At 41.2% G+C, this 18,454-nt stretch overlaps 1 protein-coding gene across 5 annotated transcripts in view; it reads right to left on the bottom strand.

Annotated features, from left to right (window-relative positions):
• Prkn (parkin RBR E3 ubiquitin protein ligase) overlaps nucleotides 1-18,454 on the bottom strand; it is a 1,141,511-nt gene that overhangs the window by 930,067 nt on the left and 192,990 nt on the right. For all 5 annotated transcript variants that reach the window (XM_076926642.1, XM_076926645.1, XM_076926643.1 and 2 more), the window contains one exon: nucleotides 15,070-15,233. In XM_076926642.1, coding sequence (XP_076782757.1) covers nucleotides 15,070-15,233 — 164 coding nt within the window. The remainder of the gene's footprint in view (nucleotides 1-15,069; nucleotides 15,234-18,454) is intronic.

Genomic DNA, 18,454 nt, shown 5'->3' with positions numbered 1-18,454 from the left:
CTATACAATAAAATATATTTATTATAATCATTTCACATATGAAAAAAGCATCAGACGCTCAGAAATCTTAGGCTCTGTGGCCCACAAGTGGAGGGTCAGTGTTAGAACTTAGGCAATCCAGCCAAAGCCTTGCTCTTAACCCTGGACTCTCCAGCCTCCATGGCACTTCCCATACTGTGCAAGGGGAACTTCCACATATGTATAATGAGAAGAAAGAAGGGACAGGCAATGAGAATAGAATTTTACTCAAGAGAAAACTATTAGTGTATTACCCTTCTCTTTTAATTTTGAAAACTTAAAGAAAATTAAGTGTAAAGAAATGTAATTAAAATATCATAGTATAACTTCAGACTTTTAGGAACATAATTTAACAGTGAATCCTTACTTTTATTATTTAAAATTCTTTCATGCTGCCATCTTAGAAGGGTTCCTGCTCGATGACTTTCAGCCTTGAACATGGAAAACAGATAGCTAGAGAGAATTGTTAAAAAGTGCACATAGCTCCCAAAGAGATGGGGGTGGGGGTCTGTGCCCTGCAAAGCTGAAAGGACTATAAGGCTGTATCTACAAGGCCGGGAGATTGCTCAGTCAGTAAAGTAACTAACTAGGTGTAAGCATGAGGATTTGAGTTTAATTCCCGGAACCCAGAACAAATCAGGGGCTAGTGGCCAATCCTTATAATATTATCGCTGGGAAGAAAGAAAGAAAGATGGCTGAGGCTTGCTGCTCAGTAAGCGTAGACCAATTTGTGAGTTCAGGTCCAGTGCAGGGTGAAACCCGGGTCTCAAAGACTAAAGTGCATGGCAACTGAGGTAAATACCTGACCGCAATCACTAGCCTACACACTCAAATACACATGCATAAACGCATGAACATATACATAAGTGCACACACACACACACACACACACACACACACACACACACTGCATTTTTAGCATCCTTCCGCACCTCCATTTCAGGAGATTCTGATACAGGAAATTGTGGCAAATATTTTTTGAAATAAATGGTATCTCTCTCTTACTTCTAATATATACAAATACTTTATATTCTATATAGCATGTATATAGATGCTATATATAATACTATATTAAGCTAGAATTTAGGCATACATAAAGAGAGTAAGTCTATGTAGTTTTGATCTATAAAAGGTATGAGAAGCAAAATTTTCGCCAAGAGATAAGCCAGAGAAAACAGGAACATTTCACGGTTTTTAACTGCTTAGCTGTGTTCTAGAAGCCAGAGCAATTAGTGAGCATCGAGGCTCTGGGAACAATCCAGTATTAGTCTTCAATTTTATGCTCCTCTTTCCTGTTATCAAATCTAAAAGCTCGGATCAGCAGCCCTGAAACAAGTGATACAGTGGATATTAGCTAACTCTGGCTGCAGCACCGCAACTTCTGCCTCCAGGAACTACTGCAGTGGCATTGTGCCATTGCATCCTGCCATGATGCTGATGGATTTGACTGTCCCCTGGAACTGTGATCCCAAATTAAATGCTTTCATTTGTAAGTAGCAGGTACAAATGGTTATGCTTCTCCACAGCTTGTTGAATGGATTGTATATATTCCATACACTATGTTACACTCAGGCATGTGATTCATTCTCTCTCTCTCTCTCTCTCTCTCTCTCTCTCTCTCTCTCTCTCTCATTTATTCTTGGGCTGATAACAGAAAATTGTCATATACAGGAAGTCAAGATTGTTACAATCAGTTCTCACAAATGATCAAGCATAACAAAGTCAAAGTCACTGATAATAATACCCATGTGTTTCTGCTATAGATTTCTTCAGACTCTACACTAGCCTCTTCTTCACTGGGAGTGCACATGTGCATTCTCAAATAAACTTTAACTTGACCGTGTGCCATGTCCTGTACTCATTGGTAGCAACAGGTGTTATACTAAATCATGTATTAGGAGGTAGGACCTGACTGAAAGAAGCCAGTTACTGGGGTGGAGCTTTGAAGGGTATATTTTCCCCTGGTCTCTTCCCATGTTTCCTTCTCCCTTGGCTTTGTGGCTGCCATGATGTGAGCAGCCTTCCTTTGCTAGGCCACTGTGGCATGATGCTTAGTCTAACCACAGGACCAGAACCAAAAGAGCCAGAAAGGTACAGATTAAACCTCTGAATCTTTTCTCCATAAATGTGTTGTTACCTTGTAACCAATCTGAGGGCTCAGTGAATAAAGGCACCAAGCCTAAGCCCCTGACTTCCATCCACAGCAACTACACTGAAGGAGAGAACCAACTCGTAGAAGTTATCTTTTGATCTCCACTCAAATTCTGCAGCACAGAGGCACCCACACAATTAAATGAAGACAAACCCAACTTATTAAAGCCTTAAAACCTAGTAAACACAATTTGCCAGAACATTCCTCTGCTCTCTATTGTGCCTGATAATAATGACATCACTATCCAATGAGCCTGGTGACATCACTCTATTCAGCCTAATGACATCACTACCTAATGAACCTGATATGAGTATCTGATGAGCCTGATGACATCACTAATGAGCCTGATGACATCACTATCCAATGAGCCTGATGACATCACTATCCAATGAGCCTGATGACATCACTATCCAATGAGCCTGATGACATCACTATCTAACAGGCTTACATCTTACAATTAGCTCATAAGAAAATTCTATTGACATTACACAAGAAGAGAAATGACAGCTGTCCTCACCTCTCTCCATTTTTACTTCCCATACCTTAGGCAAACCTGTCATCTCTCTTCATAACTCTTAATTAATTTCTTAGCTTTTACCAAATTCCAGCGACATCTGTCTTCTTTTTAATTCTTCAGTAACCTGACAAAATACCGAATCTAGGTACTCTGTGTTAGCTGTTCCTTCCAGAGTGTTTTTCCTCAGGGAGTCCCAGAATGTAGTCCTAGACAAACACAACCTTTCAAGAGAGTCCCTTTGTAATTCCATGTAAGGTCTCTGGTCTCCAGCCTATTGTCCTTCCTTCTGAGCAGTCACCCTGAGTTTCTCAGAGGTGCAAACTTAATGTTCCGGTCTACAAACTTAGACAATGGCACAGTCTGCCTTTAAACCAAAAAAGTCCTTTTCATCTACATACTGTAAACTGTACATGTGTCTTCTATACAGTGGATAGCTGTGGAGAACAGAGCTCATTCTTCATTGTGGATCACAGTTGGTTCTCAGTGAGGAAGACAAGAGTGAATGGGTCCTCAAACGGGAAGCTCAAACACTGACGAAGGGAACTGGCTTAACTATAAATCTTGTAAGAAGAGGCTACGGGTTTAACTAGACAGCACAACTACATAAGCTGTGCCACTGATCCTACAATAAGACACTAAGCTACATAGAGGACATCTTGTGCTAAGAAGCATGCAATAGTTTTACCAACTATAGGACCATTTCTAGTCTATAATGTTGTCCCTCTTGGAAAATGGCCAAATGGAATTTGACCAAAGACATACTAAGCTTATATGGATGCTGGGATAGGACAGAAGAGATTTAAGGACATACATTTGACGGTCATCACTTTGAAGTAAGACAAAAAAACAAAAATGAACAAAACTCTTTGAAGCAAAGGTATTTTCTGGTGTATAATGTATATGGAAGTACAATGACAGGATGGGAAAGGAATGTGTATAGCACAGCATGCTGGTGGGCTCATGCTTCAGTGGCACTGCATGCTGGGTAGACTTGTGCTTCAATGGCATGGCATGGTGGATGGGCTCATGCTTTATCCCAAAAGAAAACTGTGGACATCTCTAGCAACTCTGTACTCAATGTCACCAAGCCAATCAAGTCTTCAAAAGATCAGCATGGGCAGATGAGTTCCATGAAAATTCCAGACTTCTCCACATTCTACAGCTGGTTCCCTTTATTCCGGTACCAGTTTACTAGGTACCGGGTTGTACATTACCCAGTTAGCTACTAACAAAAACAAAAAGGAGTAGAGGGTGGATAGTAATCAAGAAGAAGCAAAGAGGGTAAAATAACAGAATATCTGAAAAACTCATAAGGAATCACAGTATTCATTATCTACTGAAACGAAGAGAAAAGAAGAGAAGTGAAAAGAAAACAAAAGAAACCTACAATACACATAATTTTATGTATAAATACACATATATAACGTAGATGGATTTTCTTCAAATAGACTGACAATACTCTTTCTAAGAACCAAAGACCATCTAACAAAAACCCCAGCACCAGGCCTGAGAAGCCCTCTTTTGAGTTGTTGGTTAGGGTTGACTAAGAAATTTCCAAAACATGATTAGACTATTGCTGTTGCCCTTGGTTGTCCTCCAGAGGTGGAAGGTATGTCTCTATTGCTGAAGACATCATGCACTGCAGACACAGAGCTGGGAAGGCCCTCAGCTGGAACTGACCTGAAAGCCTAATCTCCAAGGACGAGCTCTCATGGTACCAGGTGTATGCAAGCTTCGAAGGATGGAGCCGCCAACAGTCCTACCAAGCTGTAGTGCCTGAGCCACAACGATGAGCAACATCTCATGATAAACCTTGGAATGTGGCAGTGGCACATAGACAGTAACCAACAGCTTTCAGTTGGCCCTAAGATCTATTCAATAAGAGGGAAACATGTCTAGAATTTGAAAATCTAGCCAACTACCTAAGGGCTAGTGAAGTCACCGATCCTGGCGGAGAACTGACAACTGCCATAGATAAGCGTAGTCCTTATGCATCATCAAGGAAGTTTTCCTTTGCAGTGGGTGGGAACCATTACAGAAAACCATACCAATCAAAATGCAGACATGTAGAGCTCAGTCACAATGAATGCATTTACAAAACACCCATATTCTAACGCTTAGGGAATCTTGTGGGGGAAGGTGCAAAGGTTAAGAGCCACAGCACCAGGGAGTCTGCTGTGAGACTGTGTCTTCTAGAAATATAAGAAGTTATACCCATAGAGTTTCACCAACGAGACTGTCTACCATGAATTTAACGAGGACAGTAACAATGTACATGCCAAATTGGGCAAGGGGAACCTATCTCAACCTCCACAAAACAAACAAAAACCTGTCGCTGGGGAATACTGGGAGTGGGTGAAATCGTCTTACCCAGGGAAGGACACAGCAATTGGTTGTTCAATACCAAACAGTCAGCCATGAAAACATACATACAAGTAATATTATACAAACTGAGCTTGCTGTTTCTATTTAGGAATCTACATGTATACCCATAGACATGTATGTATATATCAATAATTAATGAAAAATAGGATGATGAATTGAAAGAAAGGGGGCTTATGGGAGAGTATGGAGGGAGGAAAGGGAAATAGTGTTCAGGGTAAAAAGACAGAAAGAATGTGGTAGAAGCCAAGCAATTGTAAGCCAGGTTTCTCCCACAGAAGTGTATACACATTTAATGGGAGACACAGTATGCTGTGCAAACAGATGTCAGTCCCTCGGATTTAGGCAGTTACTTCAAGAACATTACAAGAAATTGTACAACAAACACAGTTCACAAATATTGACACATCCAAGACTCCAAACATCTCCGTTCAAGTGCTCAGAATAAACACAAGCAAAGTTACTAAATGAGCCTGGAAAGCAAGGGCCACACACTTAGTTTTAAGTTGACAACAGAACGACAGACTATGTAAATGTGGCATCTCCATTTAATCATTCCAGCAAGACTTATATGCAATTTCTGTTCTGACGGCCACTCTTAGCCTCTATTTTATGTTCGAATGACTCATAAACTCCTAGAAGCAATTTTAAGTTATTGTGTGCCCCCTTGTTAAACAGATTTTAAACAGTAAGTACTTGTAAAACTGTGCCCCATATAAAATGGCACATGGGTACAGTCTAGAATACCAGCTTCCTTAGGATGGGACAGGCTCTTCTCCTGTAATAACAGTTTGTTGTTTGATTTGAATCAAGGAGGTTTCTACAAATATCCTATAGAATTTATTTCTGAGGTTAGTCTGTGTGTGGAGGAACATGTAATTTGGCACGAATAAATCCCTTCTCCTTTCCAAATGTTTTATAATATAATTCTAGGATAAATCATTAACACAGGTTTTTCTTTTGTGTGTGTGTGAATTACATATCAAATAAAGTAATGACAGCCCCACATTTGTGTATGTCAGTGTTTCCGAGGTAAAATTTTATCCAGTTCTGAGAATGACTCTAAAATACAGGCACTAATGCCGTCTACATTTTATAGATGAAAAAGTAAAAAGGAAAGACTGGAGAATTTTAATGTCTGCCCTTTCCAGACAGTCTGACTCAGGGGTGATTCATATCTACTTCGTTATAAGAGTGTTAGGAAGTCTGGCAGAATTCTAACCAAGTGATCTCATGTAGTGGGCCACATTCTAGAAGTTTTAACTTCTGTGTTATAGACTGCAATAAGCATATGTTGGATGACATCATCAAGCTTGACACATAAAACATATATTAGGTGTTTGGGCTTCTGTGAAACTGTGTACATTCCAATGTTGTTCAGGTGAGAACTGACTGAGGACCATGGGATTGCCAGTTGTGAAAGCAGGGTATCTCCTTTTGTAGGGGATGAAGTTCTTAGTGTCCAAGTCTAAGAAATAATGGTAATACCTTAGAAAGCTTGTTTTTGATTTTCTGTCCTTCAGAGCGATGTTTTGATGAATTATGCATAGATGTAAACAAACGTGCAGCTCCCCCTGAAATACTTAAAGATATGAAAATGAGCAGGAAACGTCCTGGCAGAGCTTTCAAATAGCATCTGTTTGAGACTGAGTTTGAGGGTGTTACCAAACAGACTTCACTGGTCCCTGCCATCCTCATTTGTGCTTCTTATGTCAGAATGTTTTATTAATTTAGGGAGTAGAGCTCTGGGCCATAATTAGGCTGTACAGTAAGGCTGACTGACACTTGAAAGGGCAAGCCAGCCAGGATCAATGATAGGAAGGTTTCAGTGACAAAAATCCCTCAGTAAGGTGAACTTCTGATACAGTGGCAAAGGCTGGAGCATCTTCCCAAGAGCAGCATTAGCAGATGAGTGTGTCTGGGTAAAAATTATATATATATATATATATATATATATATATATATATATATATGATAAAATTATATTATATATATGTATATACATACATATATGTATATATGTGTGTATATATATGTATATACATACATATATGTATATATGTGTGTATATATATGTGTGTATACACACACACATATATATTATACACACACACACATATATATACATATACATATGTATATATATATTATATCAGGGTGACATACTTGGGTTTTTAGAGCTATCTACACAGGAGTTTTGTTACACATCAGGAATCTCCATGGATTTCTTCTACTTTGAATGAGTCTATGTCCTGTTTTAACACATGCCAAGGAAGCTGCTCAGCACACCCTCTGGTCCTTCCAAAGGTTACCATGGCAACAGCCATTTATCTAAGGTTGATTTTTGTTAATTGAGTTTCCCCTGCTAAACAGTGTATGGAGATTATGCTCTTATCAGCAGTAATCGTAGTCCTCAATAAAGAGAAAAAAAAGGGGGGGGGGTGCGGGCCCAACATATTCAGACTGCAGAGCAAAATTCCCCTGTTCCTACTTAATTTTTTTTCTGCACATCTCCAAGGTTAAGACCGAACTATCTTAATTTTGATGTCTAACTTATATCTAAAGAAAATAAAATAGAAAGAAAATACTATTACCTAACTAAAGCTATCACTCAAGACTGTTTCACAGCAACAACAAAGGATGGATGTAAACTTGTTTGTCATCATGAGCTTCCAGAGAGCTTTCTCATGGGCATCTTTTTACTGCTTTTCTTCTCTCAAAACATTAACTGGCTTGTTAACATGGTAAAAAAAGAAAAAGAAAGAAGGGAAAGGCAGACAGAGAGAGTTTGGCTCCAAAATCTCCTGGTTCCTAAGAGTTCTAGAGGCCAGGACACAGACTCTTGCTTCTTCTGTTCCACTTGAAGCAGGACTGTGCTACTAAACAACGTTAGACACTGAGACAACGGGTGAGTGAGTGTGAGTGCAGTGCAGTTCTGCAGAGATGATGGAACAGGTATTTGAAACTAGGACACTGTGAAGAGTCCTAGCCGTGATTCCCTCCTTTTCACAGGCTTCCTAACAGACAGGTATGCACATTACAAACTCTAATACAGGGCATCCTCTGTATGGAGCTGGGAGGGACGGCTGCTCCTGAGTTTGTCTCTCTCATGTGTCAACGGCCTTGGAATTTGAGCTCCAGGTGGACAATAAAAAGATGAGCCTGGTAAGTCACAAACTCTGGATCTCCTTCAGCCACTTACAAGCTAAGAGAATCTCAAGTCCTAAATCTTTTTTAAGTAATTGCTTATCTGTGGCAGTTCTCAAAGATGCTTTACATGCCAACAGGTGAATAGAAATGTTGAGGATTCCTTTCAAAAGAAATGAATTTTTCTGTGGGTCTGAATTATGCAACGAGAGAACTGATCTACAATTTTTTACTAAATTGTATCATTGTCCAGAAGTAAGAATATTCCTGAAGTCTGCACCTGGTTCGTACAGACTCTATGCTATCATTCTAGATGCTACCATGGAGTGGGACCAATCAGCCCTGACAGTATTGGCCAGAATTCATGTGGCCCTCAGGAAGGATGGTGGCTAGCAACCATCCCGCAGTAACTGAGATGGAGCTTACATGACATAAGCATGAGTATAAATAGGGAAATCACTGTCTTGCTGTTCTCTGGATAAAACACCAGTTGACCTGGCTTCCCTCTGTCATGTAATCACGGGAGAAATGCATTATATCAGCTACTTATGCTGTCATTTTCAGAATTTTCTCATACACAAACAATAATGCATGGTGGAAATGCATTCAACACTAAATTTATCTCACTTCATTCTGCCTTGTATTCAACAGAGAAAGTGGAACCATTTAAAATAAATTTAGTTTACAAATAAAATAATTTCATCCCTGAATTCTATTACGTTAATGCATGTTATCAATAAAGGGAGAGCATTTTGAATGAGTGTTTTCTGTAAACAAACAACAAAGGCAATATGAAGTGCCCATTTAGTTCCTGACATTGTACTACAAGCGTCTCAATTGAATTTGGAAAATGCCCTCAACCGAGTGTACTGTGGTCAAGAATTCTTCACTTCTTATTTGGGTGAACTAAGTGAACACTGGTCGTGGGTATTTAGACCTCTGAGACCATGGAGAGTCTCCTAAGCACTCGGCTTCCCTGTGCTGCTGGACTGCAGCAAACTGGTCTACTGGATCTCTGGTCTACTGGATGGCCTCTTTTCTGACCCTTTGACAGCGAGCAGGACATTATTGAGACACTTTTCTTCTTTCTTATGCACACTGGAATTTCTGGACTGACAACTTCATCAGCCCCAGTTCTGGAATAACCAGGATAAAGGGACCTCCAGGGACTCATCCCTGAACTGGTCTGTGGGTCTGAGGGTCCTGGCTCAGTGGGGGTCTTTGCTTGGTGGAATTCTTTCAGAATGCCACTGCCCTTGAATTGTATGTAATATACAGACTGTCTAGGGTGCTAACTTGGGATTGTGTACAGGGAAAAGCGCTGGTCTGGCTTCTCAATAAATGAATTCTTGATCCTCTGGGCTTTGCTGTCCTTGTCTTGGTTTTGTTTTATTTTATTTCTTTTCCTTTTTCTTCTGTTTTCCTTTACATTTCTAAAGCTCTGAACAGCACCATGATCATCTTCTAAAAGTGGTTCTCACCGTATTCTCTAGGAACTGGAATTCTATAGTTTTTTTTTAATGTTGTGATTTAAATTATTTCCATTAGCCTTGTAATCTTTCACCAGCTAGGAAGACACACCCGCTTATATTTTTATTGTTAAAACTGCCATGAGACTTCAGTGTTGAGCTATTATTTCCCAAAGTACCTGCAAGGAGGCCTCACAGAGTACTTTCCTCCTCGGTCAAATTGAGGCTCTAAACTCTGAGATAGGATTCGCAGAACCTCAGCTGGCCAGGTAATATGTCTACGTAAGCATTTTGTTCTGGGATGATTTTAATAGAGTGACTCTCATCCTCAAGCACTGCAGTTTTACATAGACTGTGTCTCTAAAACTTATGAAAAGGAAAAAAGATGAAACATGGAGTAAACCCCAAGGAAAGCATGTACCCCTCCTGCTGCATGTCCCTGGGTCAGTGCTACGTCTATGTTTAGCGTTTACATGTGGAAGCTTTGAGGATCTCATAAACATTCACTTCTCTCCCTCAGCAGAACATCTCACTTTACATTGTGAGCTTGCACTGTAAATACACAGGTATCTACATGATGATGACCAAATAGTCACAAGCGTGTTCTAGAATTGTGCAAGAATATAAAAGAATGCTAAAATCCCAACACCTGTGCATTTAAATGGGAAAAGACCCCCAGCATGCAATATGCCAGGTCTTTACAACGAAGCTCTAATAGGAGCATAGTTTGCTAGCTTCTCATAATTGAAATCACTGAGAGGATTTAATAAAAATCCCATAAATATCAGGGTTTTTTAATTTTTTCAGTGTATTTAGGTATATTAGCAAAACAGACAACAATCTCAAAGGGGAAAAAAACTGGAGATTGTTAAGTGATGGCATGGCTACTGTCACTGAACAAAGAGAAACACTAATTAAAACCACAAACAAGCAGAGTCCCAGAGTATGCTTGTACGGTTCACTTTCTATAAAACTATTATAACTGAGCTGCGCATTTTGGTGCCTACTCTAATCCTTGGGAGGTAGAGACAGATGGATCTCTGAGTACAAGGCCAGCCTGGTCTATATATCGAGTTCCAGGAGAGCCAGGACTCCATAATAGGCCTTGACTCGAAAAGATCTAAAATATATTATAAGTAATATGTATTAATTCTATAGTCAGAAAAAGATGGTCTAATTCTAATGAGAGGGCAATGATAATGTTGGGAAGATTAAAGGGGCGTGACGAAAGCTCTGGCTTTCAATAATTTAGTTTAACAACAGTCATGTGAATTAGATACAATTCGAGGTATCCGGGAGAATCTAGTGTAACTTTTTTAAATTAAAAAAAAAATCAGCATAATTAGAGACATGCTGAAAATGATCTATGTCTCCTATAGTAACAGGTGCATTTTCTTAAAGGGCCTTATCCTGTCTGCTGAAGATCTTTGTTGTGGGACAAAAGAGCTGAGGGTTGAGTAAAGGGAATTCCCCTTGACCATCTCTGAGGGAAGGCATCGCTCTCCTCCTTGCCTTCAGCCTTGAACTGAAATGTTGGCTCTTCCTGGGCTAAGCCTTGAACTAGAGCTGTGCTGCTGGCTTTTGGCCCAGAGACCTGCATATTGGCCTGAAGTAGCACTAGTGATTCTCTGAGGTTTTCCCCTGCAGATTGTAGAGCTTGCGACTTCTCAGCCTCCTTAATGACAGGAGTTAATTTGTTATAATAAATTTCTATAAATAAGTACGGTATTATGTCTACTGTATAGTATTTAATGAAAATTACACACACACACACACACACACACACACATTCTGTATTGGTTCAGTTCTGCTAGAGGACCCTGACTAATACTCTGGCTAACCCTCTGCTTATATATTAACAGCAAAGCATTTAGTGAAAATCCAATTAATCCTGTTCAAAAGTCCAAATAGAGATTAAAGTCTCTCTCATCTCAGCAGTTAACATAACTGTAAAGTTTACTGTTTGGGATATAAACAACTGTACTGGAGTTCATTTTCCTTGTACAATTTTTAATAATAAATTTGAAGTTAAAGAAGTTGATTTGAGGGATTTTGACATGCAGCATGCTATGTTTGGCTACATAGAGAAAAGCAACCTGTGATTCAAGTGGGTTTTTAGTACTCTGTTGCAAGACCTGACAGGAACTCTTAAAAAAGGAAAAAATGGTTTTTTTTCTGTTTGTTATAGTGTATAAATAATACACACATGCATGCAACACAGCATAGCACAATGCTTGCACTGTTTCCATTACCTCATCTTTAACTTATTTTACATGGATGGATTCTGATGGGAGTCTTGCATTGAGATGATCTAAGGACGGCCATCAGGATACCCACACAGTTAACAACCGCACATATTTGTACAGTGTGCTTGCATGTGACATCTTTCTATAAACAGACCCATTCCTTTCCTTACAAAGTTGCAGCAAGACTGGGCTTATAATTATTTCTACCTTTAAAATGAGCAATATGAGACAAAGAAGCCAAATTCTCTAATGTGCATCCTGTGTGTAAAAATCAATTTGCTTTCATTTGTTATGTTAAAAACTAGACACAATCTAAAGATGTAAGAGGTAGATGAGGATAGAAACACTGTTAGAACACCATGCATACTCTTAGCATGGTACTATGTTAAGTGAAACAATCTCAATGGATGCAAAATTGGTTCTCACTCATTATGTCTCCATACAAGTCCTAAAGGCAGAGGCTAGTCTCCATGTGGCACAGCTTGACAGATATCACTTCTCTGAGAACTCTCCACGTGGGTCTGCTTCCTTTCAGAGGTGGAGGTGAACATATTACAGAGTCCTCGGTCACAAACCTTTCCTCCACTTTTACCAAATTTCCATTGCTTGTAACAGAAAATTAAACAAAAAATCTTTGTGTCTATGTGTACAATGTATATGTGCATAAACAGGTTTGTGTGTGTGTGTATGAGGCAGGGTATCTTGTTTGCTGAGTATGCCAGGCTAGCTGGCCTTTTAGCTTCTGACCGCCCCTTAAGAGCACTGGAATTACAAACAACTGTGTATGACTAAGTCAGGCTTACAGTGGGTTCTAGGGGTCTGAACTCAGGTCTTTGTGTTTGTGTGGCAACCTTTATCACTGAATGATCGCCTCAGCCCCGAAGAGCAGAAATGTTCTTCATTTATTTTTTAACTCTCAAAATTTAGTCTTTAGGGTAGCCTTACAAGTGTCAGTTGGGGAGACTGTACTTCTTGAGGTTGTTTGCTCCCTTGTCATCAAATTGAAGATACTCATACTGCTTCATGCTCACCCCTTGACAGTTGAATCTGTTCCAGTTGCTGTAAAAATATTTCTCTCTGGGCAAATATCTGTGAATATTAAATCTGTATCCTAGGTCCAGGCCTAGGTTCCAATGGTTTGTTAAATATCTCTACACATATCCACTCTTTAGAAACTCTCAGGACCCCTGAAAATCCAGCTCCCTTCCCGTGGCTTTTTATGGCACCCCTTTGCTTTCTGTGAATAAAATTGCAGGACCAGGTCTGTCAAGATTCTGTCAAATGCCTTTGCAAACATCTTCCCTCTGCCTTCAGCATTGCCTCCAGGTTCTGGAAAAACAAAGCCTGCCTTCTCTCTCCAGCGTGTGGTAGGTGCTATCCTTCCATCTAAAGAATCCTTATCTGAATTCAGTCCACTCAGGAGCTCTTTCCCGGTGCCTTCCCATTAGATGTACAGTCTACACCTTTGAAACATCACGATACTCATTTTAATGGGTTATACAGTAATAATTACGCACGGCATGAGCATATGACAGGCATTAGGCTGAGCCACATGGCGTTGTTAATGACATTACCATATGTGATGCTCACTGACAGTTTGATCTAGTGGGCCTTTAGTTCCTTAAGCAGGTCAAGAGCAGACTCCCTGAATGAACTCCTTCTAATCCAAGCCCCTGAGAAGCTCTGAACACTATTAGTTCTAAAAGTGCGAATCAAGGTAAGACAGTTGAACCAATAGGTAGATTTTTATAAAATCCGTCCCCCACACCTGTTAGTCTTACTAAATAAGAAATAGCTAACTGTTACACTCACCCTACCTTGTACAGGCGAAGGGCTTTAAAACCTAAAGGTTCTCATAATAAAGCCTATCTGGATTCAAGAAACAGTTTTAAAGCCATTTATTTGTGAAGGAAACAATCTTAGGTTTAGAAGTTGGCAGGAACAGCAAAAAGCTTTTTAGTTGACTGAAATAAAAAAAAAAAAAAATCAAAACACTTCTTAGCACAGGCACTTCCCTTATGAAAACAAATTGCCTGAAAGCAAAGCACAGCAGTTTCTGCACAATGGGTGTGAGTCCTCCCGCCACCAGCGGGGGCGGGGAGAATAGCAGAAGCCATTTGCATTTCTATAGTTTCTTTGTATACCCACATTCCAAAAGCATTTCGCAAAGTAGCAAATACTTCAGCCAAAGAGAGGACTGACTGGACTGGGCAGTCTGAGTACAGCACAGATCCCCAACCAGCTGTTAACAGCGGCTCAATAGTGGCGCAATTTCACCACGCACAGAGTGGAGGGGACGCGCTTTTCCCTGCTTTTAATCACTTGCATAAATGGAGTTCATATCTGCTGATCTTCTGTCCAAAACACTCACTGTTCACTCATTCTGGGCAATGGGCCTGCACATCAATTGCTTGGATGTCTATAAAATTCATTTCTCCAAATGCGAAAGATGCTATAAAGACGGGGTTTCCATGGCACAGCAGGGACCAGATACCCAGGAAGCAATAGGCAGAAAAGCAGATCCTCACAGTTTACTTAGTTCTGTATCAGGGGTGTGGGCCAGGTGTAACTCTATCTAGGTTTGGAGACAGAAAGATGTACTTTTGTGTATAACTTCAATGCTGCCTATCCTAGGCTCAGAGCCCTCTGAAAATGGGGCCCTGGGCCAGTGTCTGCTGTTGTCCAGGCAGCAGCTGTGAGTGTCCTCCAGGGGTCACAGTTGGGTTGTAAATCCCTCACTGAGCATGAGCTGAGCAGCCTTATTGGGAACAATTTATTTGAATTCTTCTTCATTAAGATTCAAATGGAATAAGGAAGGTAAAAATTGAACAGACCCAGAAATTGTGCCTTCCTGCTCCCTCAGTCAGTAAACATTTATTCGCTAAGCCGAGTGTGCCCCGGCTTCTCTCTCCCCTTCTTGGCTCACTCACACTTCTTCCTCCAGTCCTTCCTGCATACTGTTTTAATGCATAATTAAGAAGGTCAGAATTAATGAAGCCGTGTGGAGTAAAGTTCAAGGAATCCCCAGGCACTATTTATTCTATTAGATTTCAGGCGTGAATGTCGGATCGGCAGTATAAGCTGTAGGGGCCTTGGCCCTGCCTACATCCCGAGGACTACCCACCCAGGGAGACTCACCTGCACTGTCAGGTGATTCGGAAGCTCCTTCCCAGCAAAAATCACACGCAGCTGGTCAGCTGGAACCCCCTGTCGCTTAGCAACCACTTCCTTGAGCTGGAAGATGCTGGTGTCAGAATCGACCTCCACTGGGAAGCCATAGCTGGAGTTGAACCTGACAAACACTAGAGGAGACCAGAAGCAGAGAGAGAAGAAAGAACATTACTCCAGGCTTAATGGCCAGTGAAATGTCTCTGAAGCCACTTGCCCCTCCCCTGTCCTCCAGTGAATGCCATACATTTTCTCTCGTTTATAACAGAGAAGTGTATACTATAGAGCAGTAGTTAGAAAAATCAAAACACAAAAAACAACCGTTTTACCAAGGTGTTTCCCCGCTCATACCCTGGTCAGTGACCTGCAAACCAATACTGCTTTGTGCCTTTCACAGCCCTCTTGGAACAGAGGGAGTCAAGCGGAGAACTTGCTTGATTGGAATCTTGAGATTCCCATGAGTGTACAGACTATTCTGCTCCAACAGACTGAACATATGCATACTCCCTCCCCTGGGTCCCTGCATAGAACTCAAAGGCAGCATGTGGATGCCCCAGAAAGAACTGTTGGAAATGGAAACCACTGTGTAGACTGCTGAAGAGAGCCTGGGGCCTCTGATATGGTGCTGGGCTTTGTGAAGGCAAGGCTCTGTGAAGGCTTCTGGGCTGTTAAATGGTTGTAGGTTCTGCATAAGGCTTCTGTGCACTGTGTTCTTAGCTCACAGGTCACAGTCGATTTCTAGAGAGATCTTGAAGTGACATCATCTCTGCTGTTGCAACCACTCTCTTCATTAGGCTTTGGCTAGACCTGGTGATGTCTCCTAGGCTGTCTTCTCATTCCCTCTGTCAAACCAGTTATACCATCTCTCACATCTGCCTGCCATTTCCAACCATCCATCCAACCTTGTATCCCTCCCCCATTGCCTTCTCCCATTCTTCTCAGATAAGGGGAGCCCCCACTGGGTACCACCCCACCCTGGGATATCTAGTCCCAGCAAGTCTAGGCACATCCTCTTCCACTGAGGCCCAACCAGGCAGTCCAGGTAGGAGGAAGGGGATCCAATGGCAGGCAACAGGGACCAAGACAGCTCCCATTCCACTTGTTAGGGGACCCACATGACTACTCCATGTCAGGCTCTTAAATATTTTCTAGTTTCTTAAGCCATGGGTGGGCTGGTACATATTTTTAATCTCCAAAGCAGGGGCAGCTGGATTGCTGTGAGTTCTAGTCCACCCTGCTCTACATAGCAAGTTCTAGAATGGTCTAGACTACATAGTGAGTCCCTGTCTTAAATAGAAAAATAAAACAAACAAAACCAAACATTTTCTAACTTTTTTTTTTCTAACTTCTTGAATTTAGCTTCTCAACTAGTCTATATTTAGTTTTGTAGTATATTTTCTATTTTTAACTTAACTTAAAGATTTCTTTAAAACAGCATACAAAGTATTAAATAATGTTGTAAGACAGAAATAGGAACTTTCCAGTCAACTTTAGGGACAAGAACTTTAATTCTTGCCCCGCCCCCTTCTCTTCAACATGCTTTCATTTTATTTATTTATTTTTTTTTACATTTTTAATTCACTTTTCATCCTAATCATAGCCCCCTTTTCTCCTCTCTTCCCAGCCCCACTCTTACAAATCCCTTTCCCATTCTTCTCAGATAAGGGGAGCTATCTCTGGATACCACCCTATCCTGGGATATCTAGTCCCAGCAGGTCTAGGTACATCCTCTCCCACTGAGGCCCAGCCAGGCATTCCAGGTAGGAGGAAGGGATCCAATGGCAGGGAACAGGGACAGAGACAACCCCCATTCCACTTGTTAGGGGCCCCACATAAAGATCAAGCTGCACATTTGCTACACATGTGTGGGAACCTAGGCCCAGTTCCTGCATGTTCCTTGGTTGGTGGTTCAGTCTCTGTGAGGCCCCATGGTCCCAGGTTAGTTGACTCTGTGGGTCTTCAGGTGGTGTCCTGGATCACTCTGACTTGCTCACTTCTATCCTCCACTCTTCCAAGGAACCTCAATTCTTATCCTTGCTGTGATTCTGTCCTGGCTGAAGACCAGAAGCCACACATGTGTTTGGGAGCCCTGGTTCCTGACCTGGTTTCTTGTTATTTTTCTTCTCCTTTTATACAGTTACCTGAAAAAACATGTATGAGTATGTGGCCAAAACTCCAGTCCAGACACCTACATGGAAAGGCACAGGACATCTCATGGTTGCACAAGATGGAATTACTGCCCTACCTTACTTTCTCAAGCCAGAAAAGCCAACACATTCCTTGGTACCCTTTCTTGTTCTCTAGTACCTTTGCTTGTGTGACAAGATGAAGAGCTCCCTCAGAAAAGTAGTGTAGCACAAGGTTACAAATGCATCCTTCAGAAGTGGGACCCACATACAGATCCAGTGCATCCTTCAGAAGTGGGACCCACATACAGATCCAGTGCATCCTTCAGAAGTGGGACCCACGCACAAATCCAGTGCATCCTTCAGAAGCGAGACCCACACACAAATCCAGTGCATCCTTCAGAACTGGAACCCACACACAAATCCAGTGCATCCTTCAGAAGCGGGACCCACGCACAAATCCAGTGCATCCTTCAGAAGCGGGACCCACGCACAAATCCAGTGCATCCTTCAGAAGCGGGACCCACGCACAAATCCTGCCATTCCTTTTTGTTTAATAGGCTAAAAGTAAACATACCAACCCTCCCTCGTCAGTTCTCAACATCATGAACCTGAAAAATGGGCAAACTTTGAATGATGCTACGTGATACCCTGAACAATGTTCACAGTGCTTAGACTGCAAGCTTCAAAATTAATGAATATCCATTTATGTATGTCTCTGTTATATTTAATTGTGGATCTAATGCTGAATAATTCTCAACTTGACTGAGATGATCTGCTTAATAATATTTAGATAATAATTATAGTGCCGGTGATGACCAGGCACTTACATACGCTGCAAGTGAGGCCTTTTCTGAGCCCTCGGTAATCTGGGAAGCTCAGTGCCACTATCTAGTAGAGTGGTACATGAAGCCCAGAGAACTATAGTCACTTTCCTGTGGACATCAGCTTCTTTGTAATGAAATTGGAATTCATATACAGTTCATCCCATTCCTAAAAAAGCTACCTGAGACCTCAGACCTCTGAGGAAAGAACACAGTCCTTTTCTCGTGATGGAAAGGATTGACAACAGCAGTCAAAAGCCTGCTTCCTAATGTGTTGTGATATTCCCTATACAAAAGAAAACTGGATAGGAAAGAAAAGAAAGGTGAAAAAGTGATTCCAGGGAAGGAGCCAAGTTCTAAGAATGGAGGACAATGGTTCTGAAATAGTGAAATAGAAACAGAGAG

The sequence above is a fragment of the Arvicanthis niloticus genome, chromosome 28 (assembly GCF_011762505.2).
Source record: "Arvicanthis niloticus isolate mArvNil1 chromosome 28, mArvNil1.pat.X, whole genome shotgun sequence".
Classification (NCBI taxonomy): domain Eukaryota; kingdom Metazoa; phylum Chordata; class Mammalia; order Rodentia; family Muridae; genus Arvicanthis; species Arvicanthis niloticus.
Note: the sequence above shows the minus strand (reverse complement) of the source record. Positions and strands in the feature narration are given on the sequence as shown.